This window comes from Enoplosus armatus, chromosome 23, assembly GCF_043641665.1.
Source record: "Enoplosus armatus isolate fEnoArm2 chromosome 23, fEnoArm2.hap1, whole genome shotgun sequence".
Classification (NCBI taxonomy): Eukaryota; Metazoa; Chordata; class Actinopteri; order Centrarchiformes; family Enoplosidae; genus Enoplosus; species Enoplosus armatus.
The window spans coordinates 1,519,243-1,536,505 of record NC_092202.1 but is presented as its reverse complement, the minus strand read 5'-3'; the positions used below and the strand labels follow the sequence as shown (position 1 = coordinate 1,536,505).

Sequence of the window (17,263 nt, the reverse complement as noted above, 5' to 3'; positions counted from 1 at the left end):
CACACACACACACACACACACACACACACACACACACACACACACACACACACACACACACACACACACACACACACACACACACACACAGCTGGTGTTCAGCTTGTTTAGAAAGACAACAAAACAGGAGACACAATGGCACCTGAACGCCACACACAAACACACAGACGCTGATGTCGGTGGCTGGTACTTGAACGCTACAAACACACAGATCACAGGATGCATCACTGAGCCAGGTGGGTTACTGTGTGTGTGTGTGTGTGTGTGTGCGTGTGTGTGTGTGTGTGTGTGTGTGTGTGTGTTCACAGTGAGGAGATACAGTGTGCAGCGTCACCATCTGCTGGCTGCATTCAGACACTCAAATACCTTTATGCTCTCTAAAGTAAGGAAGCAGCTACGTATTTACTACCTGACTGAAAAACTGTGAACCTCTCCTTTAAGAGAAAACACAAATAATTATTCAATAATTATTGGGTCCAGACTTGTGTCTTTGAAAAGAGTATTTGTGATATTTATGGAAATATTCTTATTTGCTGTCTTCGTTAAACAAGAAAACTAAATTAATTGAATCTGCGTTCAGAGCAGAGGGTGTAATGACGCCTCCCACCCTGTAGGTGGAGACAAACACCTCTCAATCACAAGTTTGATAAATAACTTTCCCAGCAGCCACTAGTGTGTTTATGAATGAGGGTTGTTGTGTGTTTTAACAAGATCGATATAAATACACTTTATTACTATGATTATTATTATTATTATTATTATTCTTAATGTTTCCAAGCTTCCTCAAACAGCGACCTTCAGCCCAGCGCTTCTGAACTTTTTACAAATACCCATAATGCCTCTGCTTCCACACCTGCACACACCTTGTTGACAGTGACAATTCAAACAAAACCCTCCTTCTTTCCAATAAACCGACAGGCTGAACAGTCCTACCTGAAGCGATGGTGACATCTCTGCATCCTCTTCCTCCTCTCTTTCATCACTGTTTGCCTCCTCCTCATCCTCCTCCACCCCTTCAATCTCTCCTTCCTCTTCCTCTTCCTCCTCTTTGTCTCCCCCATCCTCTACCCGTGTGATCCGATTGGCCGTTTCCAGGTGGGCGGCGCCGAAAGGCTCAGACGGACAGGACTCGTCCTCGATGGTGACTATGGCGACTCTGACCTCATCTTCCTCTCCATCCTCCTCATCTCCCCCTCCTCCTCTTCCTCGGCAGAGAGAGGAGGAGATGAAAGGAGAGGAGGTGAAGGAGGAGGAGGCGGAGATCGGACTGTGCCCACCAATCTCCCCTCGAGTCTTGTCTTTGGAGCGCGTCTTCATCTTCTCTCCTCCTGGAAATGGATCAAAACATGAGAACATGAGAATCATGAAACTCTGCAGCTATACTAAACCTTTTAGCCTCCTTTAGCTCATTGTTTTGGTACACCACCTGCAGACAGACACAGTTAGAGACAAGCCGCTGAACATAGTGGCGCATTTATTTACTGCTGAGACTCGTTCGTCCTTCGCCTGGTCTCGCTGATGTAAAAGTCACCAAAAAATGTTGCTGCTTCTAGCACCTTTAAATCCCTCAGCTGCTGTATGAGCTGTCATCAGAATCAGCTTTGTTGGTCCAGTACGTGAACACGTTCAAGGAATCTGACTCTGGTTTTAAGTCGCTGTCAATGTACTTGCACATAACTATACAACAAAGCTGAAGAAAGACAGGTAAATAAACAAAGAACTATGTAAACAAATACAAATAGTGCAAAGGAATAGTGAAAAGGTAATGTAATAGATTACTTTATATACACTTTATAGTGCAGGACTTATAGATGGATGATACGTACATGTTAAAGCACGGCACGTATTTTAAACTGTAAATATATGATTTATAATTTGGAGGTAAGTGGAAGTTTTGGTGTTGCAGGGCTCTTGGCAGTGCTCTGCAGCACCCATCACAAGGTACTGATTCATACATTCATACTACATGGCTGAGGATTTAAAGGGACCAGAAGCAGAGAGACTTTTACGATGACAAAGAAAAGCGACTGATAAAGTCTGAACTGGTGCAGCAACACGAACCAGCAGCAGCGTCTTCACAGGAAACTCAGACACAGAACTTTATGAGGTGACATGAAGGATCAAACAGTGAGAGGTGATGAGTGACACCTTCACGGTCCGACAGGAAGTGGAGGCGAGTTTGGAACCGACTCTGGATTAATACTTGTTGATGATTGTTTTCTTGTATTGCTGGTTACACACCTTATTTTACAACTAACAACCTGTTTTGTTTTTACGGTTTAAAGCTGGCACGATTGTTGCAGAGGGCTCCTGTTCCCCTGTGTTTCTTTCTGAGTGTAAATAAAGTTTAATTGAACAATGTGACTACAGGGACTGAAAGGGTTGTTTATAAAGAAATACGCTGTTTGGCCCCCTGTGGCATCACTACAGGACTTCATAGTATGTTTATAGCACTCAACTGTTAGCTTGTAGTGAAGTCATAGTATTTCGACAGTATCTGCCTGAAAGTGTTACGTTATTTCAGTTGACAGTAAAACGTTTCAACACCATTAACACACTCAAATATTCTTAATTCAAAGATACAAGTTGTAAAATAAACCAGACTTACCTTTAAAATACACTGACTTTTTCCTCCAGCACCCCCAGACTTTAAATTTTAAACGCCGGGATTTCTTCTTCTTCTTCTTCTTCTTCTTCTTCTTCTTCGCTTTTCTTTCTTCCTCGTCTCTTCTTAACTTGTTTCCTCGCGGGAGCTTCAATATTTTAGCTAAAAGTCGAACAAAGCGGCTTAATGTTAAATTCACCTCCCCAGGTTTATGTTTTTATACTCTTTTTCCCATCACAAACTGGAAGGAGACACTTTCTGCGCTCCGTTGTTTTCTACTCCTGCACATGGAGCTTTGTTTGGCGCGGTTTTATGACGTCACACAACTTGTTACGCGCCCCTTCGTTATTTTTCAACAAAACTTTTTAGTGCAGTACTTTTAATAATGGCACGACAGGATATTAAATCACTGATATGTCTCTGGTTGGATGAAGTAACCCAGGAGCTAAACATCATTTCAGGTGCTGCAGAAGAAATAAAAGCCTTGCAAAGTATTTTCAGACAGTTTTTGAATGAGGTCTGGTGAAGAGAAACAAAGTGCACCGTGTTGGAGGAATAATACTTTATTAGCTAGTAGATAGATTATATATATATCAAATATTAAACTCATACATACATAAATATAGATACATAAACATACAAATATCCTCATATGAACAAACTTGGCACTGCAGACTTTCCCCAGCGAGTCAGACACTGTTGGTTTGAATCAGAGACACTTTAAATATCTCCTCGTCTAAACTAGTCACTATTTTTAAGACTTCATGATTCTCAGTGATTTAGAAATCTAACATTTAAAAAAAAAATACAATTGTTATTATAATAATGTGATTTCTATTTTAAATCAGGCCAGATGTACATCATCATTCCTCAGCTTGGTTAGTGAAGGTAAAGGTGCAGAATCAAAAAGGCATAAAATAAAGTTATTTAATCAAGAGGAGACAGGAAACGCCAAGCTGGGAGTCAGTCACATCAATTACCATAGTCACTGCAGAAATTACAGGGTTTTTTGTTACACATTTATAGATGCAAGCATTTATTCCTTCCTTCATCTTCTCTTGAAAACTCCAAATATTTGTGCTTGGACCTACTTACAGGTCTAGTTATTTTTAATGTTTTATTTCATGATGAAAAGGAAAAGTTATGCTGCATTACTGGGTGTCAATGCATTACCCCTGAGGATGGGAGGCTTGGTGACCTTTATGTTGGTACAAAACTCTTAGGAAAAGGAAAGTGTGTATAAATTGTAATGTAGTTGGCATCTTTGTGGTCTCAACAAAAGAGGAATAGTTTACAGACAGGAGTCGATGGTACAAATACATCTTTGAAATAAACTGTGAACTTATTATCCTGTAGCGACCAAGCGAACGAGTTTGCTAAATTGGCAAGCTTGTTAGCTTAGAAAGCTTTTTTTCCCTCTCTTCAACAACTCTTTATTGAACGAAATGATGTACAATCATTTAAGTAAAGTGTTTAAAAGAACACCTTGGAGACAGTTTATTCTTCATCTTGGAATGCAGCCTCTGTGGTATTTTAGAGCACATTATAAACACTTTACAGTATAAAGTGCTCATAGTGTACATCATGTAGTGCTTTCAAATGGAATGCATCCTTTTACCACAGGCATCGTTTAAGTTTGAATGCATAGGAGACAAATTCATCTTCATATTGGAATGTATCCAGCTAAGAGATCATACGAGCTTGAGATTTTTGCTCAGGAATGCATCCTTTCTACTTACACAAATAGGAGCCTATACTTCATATTGGTATGCATCCTCTGACCCCCTCCCCCCCAGTAAAGAAGGAGGGAGTAGGAGACACTGCTTCGACTTCATGTTGGAATGCAGCCTCAGATTTCTCCTGTTATCTCCAGCTTGGCCTGTTGGACTTGCCAGAGTCCCTAGAGTTGGTTGACTTGTCGGAGAAGGTGCCGCTGTCATTCCGCCGGTGACCTTTAGGGGGAACCAGCGAGTCGTGGAGCGGTGAGCGAGGAGCCCTGATGCTCTGAGACCTCCTCAGAGGGGAGGAGGAGCCAGGTGGAGCGACGGAGGAAAAGGTGGTCTTGGGGGAAGATTTAGGGGAGCAGTCTGAGCCAGTGTGGGGTGAATGGGGAGGAGCAGGTGGAGCAAGGGTGGTGTGGGTTCGTCTGAAAGATGAAGAGGCAGTGCTTCGGGCAAAACTTGGGATCGGAGATGATGAAGGGGTGGTGGCTTTATGCAAAGGAGTGGCAGGGGCACTAACACTGCCTCCTCCTCCAGCCTGAGAGAGCGCCCGCAGAGTGGAGCGACACATTTTCTCCTCCGGCTGGGGTTTGGGTTTTGTTAAGGTCTTTCGGATGGACGGCTTCCTTTGCAAGTCCTGGTTCTGCTCTTGGGCAGATGCCTGAGTACCCGAAACCTTCTGGTCTTTCGAATCCTTGGGGTCCAGTGTCTTGTGGATGCTGGAGCGTCGGGATGAGGGAGCAGTTGAGGGCCTCTCTCCTCGTCGGATGGAGGCGCTGGTGAGGTTGGAGACGGCCGGGCTGGCAGGTGCCGCAGTGCTCGAGGAGCCCCGGTTGCCAGGAGGCTTCTCAGGATGTTTGCCCAGAGACAGAGCACCTCGGCTGGTCCTGGAGATAGGCACAACTCGCCTCATGTCCTGGTTCTCGGAGTTGGTGAGGGTGCGGACAGGCTTGCCTTTGTTAGCGGCAGAGGTGGTGTTTAGGATTACGGGTTTCGTCCCAGCAGGTCTAGTTCTAGAGGTAGGGAGGTTCTTGGTGGATGGTTTGGACGAAGTTGTCCGTTCTGCCTTTCCATTAGTGGAGGAAGCTGCTTCTGTGTTTTCATTGGTTGTGTGACAGGAAGCAGTCTTGTTTCTGCTCCTGTCATCTGTTGATTGCTCTGGGCCAGTCTTCACATCTCTCTCCTCATTGGTGGAGCCCTCTGCTTCTTCCCCTGGTTCTTTAGCTTCCTTAGTGGCATCTGCGGTGAGAGCAGGCGCTTCATTGGGTGATGTGGGCTCTGCTGGGCGCCACATGGGGGAAGAGACAGGGAGAGACGGGTCGTCACAGCGAGAGACAGACACTGGTTGGCTGCTGATGGGTACAGGCACTGACTTCTCATTGGTCGGCTGAGGCTCTGAAGGCGTGCGATTGGCTGGGGCAGAGGAAGCTTGCTGGCTTCCTCCCTGATTGTCACTCCTACACTGATCCTTCTCAGTTTCTGCATGTGTGTTGTCAGCGTGTGTGAGCTCACCGGCTGCCTCACACACACCTGTCACACACCATACAACCACCTTTTCCTCTCGTCCTTCCTCTTCCTCTTTTTGTGACGAGGAAGAGCTTGTCTCAGAATTGTGCACATTAGATTTTTCTGCATTCTCAATCTGGGACTTATTCTGCACCTTCTGGACGTGGGATCTGTCCACTCCCTCTTCTTCCAAAGCTGTGATTACCATATTGTCCCGGTGATATCCATGGAGGCGACTGAAGTGAGGCCCTTCGGTGGGGCTGGTCAGGGTGGTGACCTTGTCGAACACTTTCAGCTCAGGCACCAGTGTGCATTTCTCTAAAACCACAGACATGTTGCCGGTAGTAGCAGTGCTGCGTTCAAACATCTCGTCACTGCAGGCGATGCGTCCACTACAATCCCCATCAGCTTTGTTCATTCTAGCTAGTCCCCCCATCAAACCAGCTTGAGTTTGGTGATGTGAAAGTGTTCCCTGGCTGCTAAAACCCAGGCCGAGTCGATCTTTGCCATTGTTGTTGTGGTCTGATTGCTGGTTCGGATCAGAGGTAGGTTTGACTGTAACTTTATTTGTGGGATTGATGGTGTTTATTTGAGTCTGGGTAGCGTCATAGCTGAGGTAAGTGGCGGTTGTATGGTTTGCGTTTAGTGCACTTAAAGAGGTCTTGGGAGGTGAGGGTGGGGTTTGCGGTGCCATTTGGCCCGCTTGAGGCTCCTGGTTTTGGGGAAAGCTGCATGTGGTGACCCTTGGACTTTGCGGCCGAGTCTGAGGGGAGAGTCCTGGACTTCTAAGTTCAGGTGAGGCTGATGGAAGAGCTGTCATTGCCTCTCCCTCTCCTCTCTGCGGGACGACATTGTGGTCAGAGGTCGCCATCCCCAGGAGCGTGCTCAGTTCGCGATCAGCAGCAATAAACGGCGAGCTGGATGGAGAGTGTCGGGAGCGCCGTAAGCTCCAAGAGCGTCCCAGAGGATTGTGGTAGTTGTTTAGGGGCGAGCGGGGTCGAGACTTAGGGGTCAGAAGCTCCACCAGCAGCCCGGCCTCGTCGTGTCGTGACACAGCAGACGACATGTCCGCCTCGCTGCTGCAGCGTAACCTGAATGCTCCGCCCACCTACAACAGAATCGCACAGTGGTCATTCATTACTAGTCTAGCAGTTTGTGTTTATTTGTGTGTCAGTGTTTGGTTGTGTGTGTCCTCCTACCTCCTCACCCCCGGCCCACGAGTGCCTCTTCTGCTCCTCCAGCTCCTGTAACCTCCGGCGACGGGCTGCCTCCTTAGCCTCCCTCTCCATGTTCTCCTTTAGAGAGACGCACAATTTCCCATTTCAAACATTGTTTTACTACTACTACCATCTCTCTCTATGAACACCAGGTGGCAGCACAAGTCAGCTGTGTTTTCAAAGCATTTGAGCTTCAACGATTAACTTTATCTGCCGGCTTCGACTGTATGTTGTCGTTTATGTTTGATTGTGTGTATGAATCTGCGTGTGTGAACGTACCTTGACAGCATCAGTGAACCTGGAGCAGAAGGTGTGAAAGATGCCGAAGCAGTCGTCCAGTCTGAACGTCTCTCTGTCTTCACAGAAGAAGTCAATCAGCTCGCTGCCTTCTTTCTTCAGCTGCTGCCGACTGCCGCGCAGCGAGCACAGAGACGAGGTGGCCGACTGAGAGACAAACAAACGCATCACACGGAGGCGTGAAAACACAGAAACACAAGCAACAAAATCACGAGACACAGGGGCTTAGAGGTGCTTTTAACTTTGGACGGAGCCAGGCTAGCTGTTTCCCTTTGTTTCCAGTCTTTATGCTAAGCTAAGCTAACAGGCTTCTGGCTGTAGCTCCCTATTTATCATCCAGACATGAGAGTGGTATCAAACTTCTCATCTAACTCTCAGCAAGTGAATAACTGTATTTCCCAAAGTGTTGAACTATTTTAAAGCAAGACATAAAGATGTATCTTTTGAAAGGAGAAATTACCCATTCTTCTCCGTACATATGAAAAGTAGTACTAATAATGCTTTAAGTGCATTTCCCTGATCACTCTTAGATACTTTTACTGAAGTAACATTTTCAGTGCTTGTACCACAGTATTTCCACAGTCTGGTATTAGTACTTTTACTTTAGTAAAGTACCTGAACACTTGTGTTACCTGCAGGAAGTTGTCGAGTTGCTGCAGCAGCTCTGTGTCTCTCTGGACGTTTTCCTCTACTGAGCGCGTGCGAGACGTCAGCCACTGCAGTTCAGCATCCAGTGTTTCCAAGGAGATCCTACAAAGAAAATACAAAAATAACAACACATGGAAAATATTCTTAATATATTTTTACTTCACATTAACTTAAATGATACATTAGAATGACAAACAGCCTCTACTGTGCACTTTGCTCTGTAATCGCAGGCTGTGGAGGGAGAGGAAGATAAAACCCCCCATCAGGGAAGAGGTGGAGGAGCATGAAGCTGATGTGAAACGTCGTCATTACATGAAAAGTGTTTAATCTGTGAAAACGCTGTCTGACCTGGCTGCAGGCTGCACTTGACTCAACTTCAGAGGAAACTCCAACAGCTTCTTGTCTTTTTTCTGGGCTTCCTGAAGGAGAAAAGTACTATATATATTATTATTATATAAATAATCACAGACAGATAAATACTAACAGACACCGGTTACTGACCAGAGCGACAAAGTGCAGCAGGTTCATGCCCGGTTTGTTGGCCTTGGTGTCGGCCAGAGACAGGAGGGACGACAGCTTGAAACCCACTGCGTTTCCTGCATAACCTCCCTGCAACACATACAACAACAACAACAACAACAACAACAACACACACACACACACACACACACAAAATACAGCCGTTAGACACAAACAATCCTCTACATTTAAAGGCTTCAGCACACAACTGCTTATAGTCCAGTGGTGGAAAGTAACTAAGTACATTTACTAAAGTGCAATCTTAAGTTACTTGTACTACTAAGGTATTTCCATTTTATGCTGATTATAATTTTAGATGCAAAACATATGCTCAGTTTATAAAATAGGACAAACATGCATCAGTAACAATAATCCACTAATATATGACATCACAATGTACCTGTCACTGGGACCGTTTGTCCGTACTTCTACTTTTTAATGCAAATTTTGCTGATAATACTTCTGTAGTTTGAATTTGAATTAAGTTGCTCGGTTGGCTGCAAAACAACCACAACACGACAGCAACAGGGCTTCACATCTAATACATTTTTACTTCTTTTACAAATGCGCCCCCCCTTCTTTAAAACTGACAAAAAGCCATAAAAAACATGGCGTCATAGAGCTTCAAAGAAGAGCAGAATGATGCTACCAGACAGTGTGGAAATAGATGAACTGTATGTAAAGAGGTGACCTGAACAGTTTGTGTTCTGGCTGTTCACAGTCGCCCCCCCCCCCCGCTCTTTGTCTAATTATTCATTAATGCAGCTGTTTCACTCACAGCGTTGAGGATGTTTCCAGCCTGCAGCACCAGGTGGAGAACAGCATGGAGCTCCTCACAACACATTAACTCTGGAGGAGAACGAAGAGAAGTCTGTTTATTCACCAGTAAACAAACAAACAAACAAACAAACACACATCCCGTGCTTGAAATCATCACGTGGAAAAAGATTAAAAAGAAGAAAGAGGCAGTGAGGAAGAAACAGACAAGTGGAAGACGTCTTCAGACACATAAAATAAATATAAAAAAGATACCGATGAGTTTATAATCCTCAAATCCCTGCGTGCAGCAGAGAGTGTGAGTGTGTGTGGAGGGTTAGTTAACAACGTTATCAAGTTCACACACACGCTGCTAAAAATAGTCCAGGTGTTAGTTTGTATTGCGTGAAGGGAGGAGACTGTTTTACTGCAGGTTGTATGATGTTGATGTCTCACTTTGCATTTATCATTTCAACCAAATATAGAGACAAAACAACAACACAAATACAACTAAAGGATAAGTCTGGCATCATTCTGCATTTTTCTTACCGTCAACAAATCTAATGAAAAGACGAAAACCAACGCTATCTCAAAGGCCTGGTCACACCAGCATCAAAGTGGTTTAAACAGAATTTGATTCCAGTGGAATCGCCACAACCAGTCAGACCACCATCATTAGTGACCCAGCTAGCTAGCTTGCTTACTGACAGTTAGCTGACAGTTACTGACAAGCTAGCACGGTCTTTAACACGAGAGACCATTTCCATTTCCTACCGACAATCAACATTGGTTTTAACTCTGAACACTACAATATGTGACCGAGCCAGCTAGCTTGCTAACTCTCAGTTAGCATTGATGCCTTTTTAATATTGTTAGACAGCAATGAAGTTCTATGGCACAGAGACATAAGATATACACGATACTTGTTAGTAGGATTCATTGTTGGTTTTGGTGTTTTCATGAGATTTGTTGACAATAAGAGAAACACAGAATATCGACTTATCCCTCCACACAGAAGACAGTGGCTCCATGCAGAGAAGCTGAGTGCTGATGTACTGATGCTGGTACCTTTGGTGGCGGAGCGAAGGATGCTAATGTCTCGTTTCATGGCCCCGCACACCCCCGGAAACTCCTCTTTCAACAGCATGGACTCAATACGGACTGAGTAACTAGAGAGAAACTAAAGTCAGTTAGTGATCGCTTTCATTGCTAATTGTTTTCTCCTCTGTTGTTGTCTTTTCATTCTTTCCACCATCTGCTGTTAGCAGAAACTTTAAAAGCTTAAACTCCATTTGTTCTGGAAGAAGTCTTTATTCTTTATTTGGATCTCCATTAGCTTTCACAGCAGGAGCCACATGAAAACAGACATTTTAAAGCTCACATCGTACGAATGAAACTAGAAGAATAAAGACGAGAAGTGACCGCTGGAGGTCAGAGGTCAACGGTGAGCCTGGCGCCTCACCTGGGGAGCTGAATCAGCAGGTACACGAAGGAATCGGCCAATGAGAGCTTAGAGACGTCGCCTTGGTACGACTTCAGCTTCTTCACCTTCAGGAGAGGAGACAGATGAAGATGAAGATACTAACATGGTGGTGTTAATGAGTGTGTGTGTGTGTGTGTGTGTCACCTCCTCAGCCTCTGGCAGCAGTTTCAGCAGCTCTCTCAGAGGCTCCGCCCCATAAGGCTCACTGTTGCCATGGTGAATATCGTCTACTATCGTCTGATTGGCTCTGGAGGAGGAAGATATTTTACATTTAATTAACAGTAAAATTAACTGTTGGTTTATGAAACATGAAGCACTGTTTCTGTTTCAGACGTATCTGTCTCACTCTGTCTCTCTCTGTGTCTGTCTCTCTCTGTCTCTCTCTCTCTGTCTGTCTCTCTCTGTGTCTGTCTGTCTCTGTCTGTCTCTCTCTCACTCTGTCTCTCTCTCTCTGTCTGTCTCTCTCTGTGTCTGTCTCTGTCTGTCTGTCTGTCTCTGTGTCTGTCTGTCTCTCTCTGTGTCTGTCTGTCTGTCTGTCTGTCTCTCTCTCTCTCTGTCTGTCTGTCTGTCTGTCTGTCTGTCTCTCACTCTCTCTGTGTCTGTCTGTCTGTCTGTCTCTGTCTCTCTCTGTCTGTCTGTCTGTCTCTCTGTCTGTCTCTCTCTGTCTGTCTGTCTGTCTGTCTCTCTCTGTGTGTCTGGCTGTCTGTCTCTCTCTGTCTGTCTGTCTGTCTGTCTGTCTCTCTCTGTGTGTCTGGCTGTCTGTCTCTCTGTGTGTCTCCCTCATGCCTGTATGTCTCTCAGTGTGTTTGGAAAGCACTCAGTCTGAACATATTGATGCGGTCAACACAACATAAACACATTGAGGACACTTTCTGATCTCGCTGTCCTCCCTCCATGTTACTGAACCAGACCTCTGAGGATTCAGACTCAGTGGAGATGCAAAACCACTGGCTTTAAAAATATGAAACACACAGAAGGATTTTCATTTGAAATATGGCACCAATGTTTGTTGGAACGTTTCACGTTGTGATAGCAGACGTCTCTTTGTGGTTGTTCTGTGACTCTGTGGTTGTTCTGTGTTTCTTTGTGGTTGTTTTGGATCTCTTTGTGGCCATCTTGCGTCTCTTTGTGGTTATTTTGTATCTCTTATATTATTCTGGTTATTCAGTGACATTTGGAGGTGAAGCCAGGGAGCCAGAGGGGTCAGGGGGCCCCTGGGCTAGCTAGGCCTCTTCAATAACCATCCATGGACGTCCTCTAATGTGACCTGTCACATGTCATGAGCATCTCTGTCTGCATTCCTTCACAACATGCCGGCATCACCGCATCTGTTTACCCATAACACCCCGGGATGAGGGCGAGGACACACACACCAACACCCTCTGTGTCAGACCGTTACCCCGGCTCACAGAGGAGATATTCAGGACTACTGGAAGCCTGTTCAGTCCATCCGCATCCATGACTGACATGTTCTGTATGTCTCATTCAGCCCAGACCGACTGATCCAACCACACTGATCACCAGCACAGGTATTAACCAAAAGCGCAGCCTTCTTATTGACTTTAGGGATGTCAGTCTGGGTTGGTGTCCTGGATCATAAATGATCTTCTCACTGATATCTTCAGGATCTCAGATCAAAAGCACAGCGCTGTTTTCAGTCCGACATTTTGGTTTTCTTCTGCAGGGATTTTGTTGAATATTTGTTGGAAAGCATTTTGCGCCGCTTCAGGCAACAATGGAAAATCTCAGCAGAGGTGAAAAGTGTTTGTTTGTGGTCAGAGTCACAAATCAGGTTTACCTCTTGAACTGTTTGAGGAAAATCCCAATGTTCATCCCTCGCTTAGAGTCCAGAATGGAGACCTGGTAGAGAGACATGGACAGACACAGGGAGGGAGAGAGAGAGAGAGAGAGGGAGAGAGAGAGACAGAGACAGAGAGAGAGACAGAGAGAGAGACAGAGAGAGAGACAGAGAGAGAGAGAGAGACAGAGAGACAGAGAGAGAGAGAGAGAGGTGAAGGTGAGCAGGTGTCAGTTCGAGGTCAGAGCCCAGGTGGAAACTGTCCACAAACACCTTCAACAAACAGCAGCACACGCCACCCTGCATCACACACACACACACACACACACACACACACACACACACACACACACACACACCTCCTCTTTGGCCTCTCTGAACGAGCTTCTGGTCTTCCCTCCCCTGGTGGGCGTGGCCTTGGTGTTTGATTGACGGTCATTCTGACCAAACAGCTCCTCGATGGTCTGGACATCGATCTGGTACTGCTGCTGCACTCGGCCCTGAGTCCACAGGTTGGCCCGCCCCTTCACCTGTGACACACACACACACACACACACACATTCAAATACAAATACTTTAATATAATAAAAATGTGAATCCATTACGCAGAGCGGAGACTCTACCTGATCCTCTGGTATCGTTTTCCAAAAGAAACTCCTCACCCTCCTCTTCTTCCTCAGGCCTTCTACAGGGTTTCCGAGCCCTGGTAACAGGGGCGGCATGGGAGGAGGAGGGGGAGGAGGAGGCAGTGGAGGGGGAGGAGGCGGAGGTAGGAGAGGCGGTTTTGTCCGGTTGCCCTCAGTATCAGAAAATCCCGGTGGAAGACAAGGAGGAGAAGGAGGAGACGTCGGCACGGCGATGGTCATGCCCTCAACCTGGAGGGAGAAACGCTCCCTCTCATTGGCCGGGGAGACGCTGCCCATCACATGCATCCCCGCGGCCGATTGGACGGGAGCAGAAAGAGGAGGCGAAGGGTTTGGCGGCGGACAGGTCGGTCACCGAGCTGATGGGTGACCATGGCGAGAGGTGTGGTAACAATGATGAAGATGCTTTACGAACATGAGAGGCCGTTGAAGGGTCAAAGGTCAGATCCAGAGGTCAGAAAATGAGACAGCTGGAGAGAAATTAAGAAAAAACTTTGTGAGAAAAACTCCAGACCAAAGAATAGTTCAACATTTATTTTTCTTACTGAGAGTTCAGACTCTCATATCTGTGAAGCTCCAGCCAGAAGCCTGTTAGCTTAGCTTAGCATAACGACTGGAAACAGGGGGAAACAGCTAGCCTAGCTCTGTTCAATAGGTAACAATTCTGTCTGCCAGCACCTCTAAAGCTCAGTAATTAACACATTAATAACTGGTGAGCTTCAGAGGTGTAGTTACTTTCACACTTTCAAACAGACCTGGTTATTCTGAAAAATAAAATGTACAATACATCCATATATGAAGTCAATAAGAAAGATTTCAAATGCCTAAATAAAAACAAATCAAACAAATGTTTCTTTTTTTAATGTATGCATTTACTGTACTGCATAATTAAATGAAAAACATGTTTACTGACAATCACTTTTTGTGTCTAATAACTGAATGAAATGTTGTGACATGACAATACAAACAGCAAACTACTGTCATGAGTTTTCATGAGGAGGTGCTCGAAGCTTCTCAAACACAAAAATAAAATGCAACAAAAGTACATTTTTTGGAGCTTATGGCCCCTTTTAACATGTAAATAGTGAGTTTATTAAATCAAAACTAAAATTAAAATATTAAATTTGATTATTGATTATGTAGGAGGAGAGATCAGAGGAGGAACCGTGTTGCAGAGACGAATGACTCGGAAAAATCCACTGAGTGTGTGTAAATGTGTGTGTTGCTTTCAAAAACGTCTTGTAATTAAACAAATGTTAATTAAACATTAATAACTTAACGTTAAACATTTACTTTTGTGTGGTGTGTGTGTGTGTGTTTTGCTGTTGACTCTTTTCTCCACTGTAACTTGGCGTGTTTGTCATCCCTGAACGATCAAACAGCTCTTCATCATCGTCCTCCTCACACACACTTCATTCACACCTTCTCCTCAAACATCACGAGTCTCACCTGCTGTTCAAAGGTGTTTCTAGTTTCTGGTTTCTGTCTGTACTGGGACTGGATCTCCGGTTTTGAACAAATTAAACAAAAAGCTGCAGAAAAAAGCAGATTCACTGTTCAGGGTTCATCTGTTATTATTGGAGTAAATAAAACCCTGAAATAATGAAATCCTGAAACATAAACCTTCTTTTAAAACGTCAGTGTTATTCTAAAGTCTAAAAAAAAGTAAAACTGGCAACATACACTCCTCTTCTTGTCTGAAACCCTCTGACTGCTCTCTTTGCCGTTCCCCCACTAGAAACAAGGTGTGCTGCCTTCACTGACGTTACGTTTTCTTTGAAAAAAAAGTCAGTGAATAAGTTTTATAAAGTAATGTTTCTACTTTTAACTGCTCTTCTGCTTTGTTTACTCCACTGTGTAAAGAAAACAGGAAAATGCTTGTACCAGGAAGTCCATATATGGCTCACATGCAATTTGGACTGAATTCCTGCACTGCTAAATTATTTAACACACACACACACACACACACACACAGAGGGTGAGTCCCTCGTGTGAAGTTCTGGATACATGTCGACAAAGATATACACTTCCTGCGGATGAATTAAAGATTCATGTGTGTGAGTGTTACATAACTTAATCTCACATCTCTGTTTGATCGCCTGACTTCTTCCGTCAAACTTCCAACTTAATCATGCTAACAATGTGCGCGTGTGTGTATGTGTGTGTGCATGTGTGTGTGTGCATGTGTCTGAATGTGTGCAGTAGTGACTTGCTGCTGTTATACATTTTGGTCCTGACCTGATAGCTGCTGATCCATTTATTTATTTGGGGAAAAAAGCGTGGCTTCCAAACTCCATTTAAAAATGTAGTAATTTTATGCTGCCTTGCTCATGGGCAAAAATAAGTGATTAATCAGATGTGACTAAACATTTATTTTAAATTTCTTGGGTCTGCTGAGAAATTCAGCTCACATCTGATCCCAAAACCAGCTGTTTTTCAAAACAAAAAACAAAACAACAAAAATTTTGTTTCATAATCTGTATTCTTAGTTTCTATTTGTATAGCTTTTTCTTCCCATTTTCAGTGTAGGTGTGGTTAGTTTAATTGTGGTTTCATAAGAAACTTTATTTTTACAAGCATTCAATAGAACAAGGTAGCATTGTTTTTAAATACCTACTTCTTGCTCTAGTTTTGGTTTACGATAACTTTGGTAGCAGACTGTGGTAATCAACTCAATTAGCTCTTTCCATTAAAATATGCATTTGTATTTGGAGACTTTGCTGAGCAGAATTTAATAGCACATGTTAATTCTTAATTTTTTTTTATCATTTTATAGGTTTTATGCATTTGGAAAAAAAGAAATCAAAAAATGGACAGAATTTGGAATGGAGTATGGTGCACCATTCTCTCCCTTGTGGAGAGAGGTTGCAAGAGAACACAGTATGTGTGTTTGTGTGTGTGTTTTAGATGCCAGGGCTGGTGCGCTACCGTGGCAACCGGTCAGAGCGCTACTGATCGTCGTGGTAACAGACCGGTTATAAACAATGACAATTTGTTTACTTGGCAGACAACAAAATCGAGGTCACAGTGTGTGTGTGTGTGTGTGTCAGACTATTCATATTAAACAGAATCACTTCCTCCTGATTTTTTCCTGATCTGTTTTCCTTTCATTTCTCTCCCTCCATGTTGTTTCCTCTCTCATCCCTCCATCTTCAAAGGCCCGCTGTAAACAAAGGGTTTAGATGACTCACTCTCTCTCTCTCTCTCTCTCTTTGAGGGGCATTTAAACTCGAGTGACCGTGACATCATTGACATCATCCAATCACGCGACTCAAAATGTAAAAATAGGCCTGGACCAAACTGGTGACCCGGTTCACACGAAGGGTTCTAATTGGTTAATGAGGTTGTGGGTGTGATGAGTCGACAGAGTGTGAACTGATGATTGTACTCAGTCTGAAAACTTTGTCATCACTACATCTGTAACTAGTACTACTATTGCTACTAATACCACTGTCATTATTAGTACTGCTGTGGCTACTATTATTGCTACGATTTCTACTATTAACACTATTACTATTAGTACTACTAGCACTACAAGTATATGGCTAACTGTATATAAAGTAGTTATAACAAGCTAACAGTATATAAAGTAGTTCAAACTAGCTAACTGTATATAAAGTAGTTATAACAAGCTAACAGTATATAAAGTAGTTAAAATAGCTAACAGTATATAAAGTAGTTAAACTAGCTAACTGTATATAAATTAGTTCAAACTAGCTAACTGTATATAAAGTAGTTAAAACTAGCTAATTGTATATAAAGTACTTAACTAGCTAACTATCTAAAGTAGTTAAAACAAGCTAACAGTATATAAAGTAGTTAAAATAGCTAACTGTATATAAAGTAGTTAAAACTAGTTAACAGTATATAAAGTAGTTAAAACTAGCTAACTGTATATAAAGTATTTAAAACTAGCTCCACCTCGAGCAGCTATAACAGTAAAATGCTGCTCTAACATTAATGCATCAGTATTAATAATGTAATTAATTTTATTATTAGTCACAGGGGCTGATTTTCTGAAGTTCTTTTACTTTGAAACTTTAAATATATTTGGCTCAAAATACTTTTT

General features: G+C 43.6%; 2 protein-coding genes across 2 annotated transcripts in view; both read right to left on the bottom strand.

The window, feature by feature from the left end:
* Nucleotides 1-17,263, bottom strand: part of LOC139305975 (butyrophilin-like protein 2) — a 281,201-nt gene that overhangs the window by 33,079 nt on the left and 230,859 nt on the right. The gene's annotated exons all lie outside the window — the stretch shown is intronic.
* Nucleotides 3,153-13,482, bottom strand: LOC139306028 (FH2 domain-containing protein 1-like). The gene is made up of 13 exons (XM_070929988.1): nt 13,174-13,482; nt 12,910-13,080; nt 12,551-12,612; nt 10,897-10,999; nt 10,732-10,817; nt 10,338-10,438; nt 9,292-9,362; nt 8,496-8,603; nt 8,343-8,413; nt 7,979-8,096; nt 7,329-7,493; nt 7,032-7,127; nt 3,153-6,940 (listed from the first exon to the last, which is right to left on the bottom strand). Exons 1-13 carry the CDS (start codon nt 13,480-13,482, stop codon nt 4,469-4,471), a joined length of 3,933 nt encoding a protein of 1,310 aa, XP_070786089.1. The 3' UTR covers nt 3,153-4,468.

Coding starts and splice junctions, on each gene's coding strand:
- LOC139306028 (XM_070929988.1), bottom strand. CDS start 13,482: ATGCATGTGATGGGCAGCGTCTCCCCGGCCAATGAGAGGGAGCGTTTC. Junction 10,439..10,731: donor CTGCTGATTCAGCTCCCCAG/GTGAGGCGCCAG, acceptor GTTTCTCTCTAG/TTACTCAGTCCGTATTGAGT. Junction 7,128..7,328: donor GGTTCACTGATGCTGTCAAG/GTACGTTCACAC, acceptor GTCTCTCTAAAG/GAGAACATGGAGAGGGAGGC.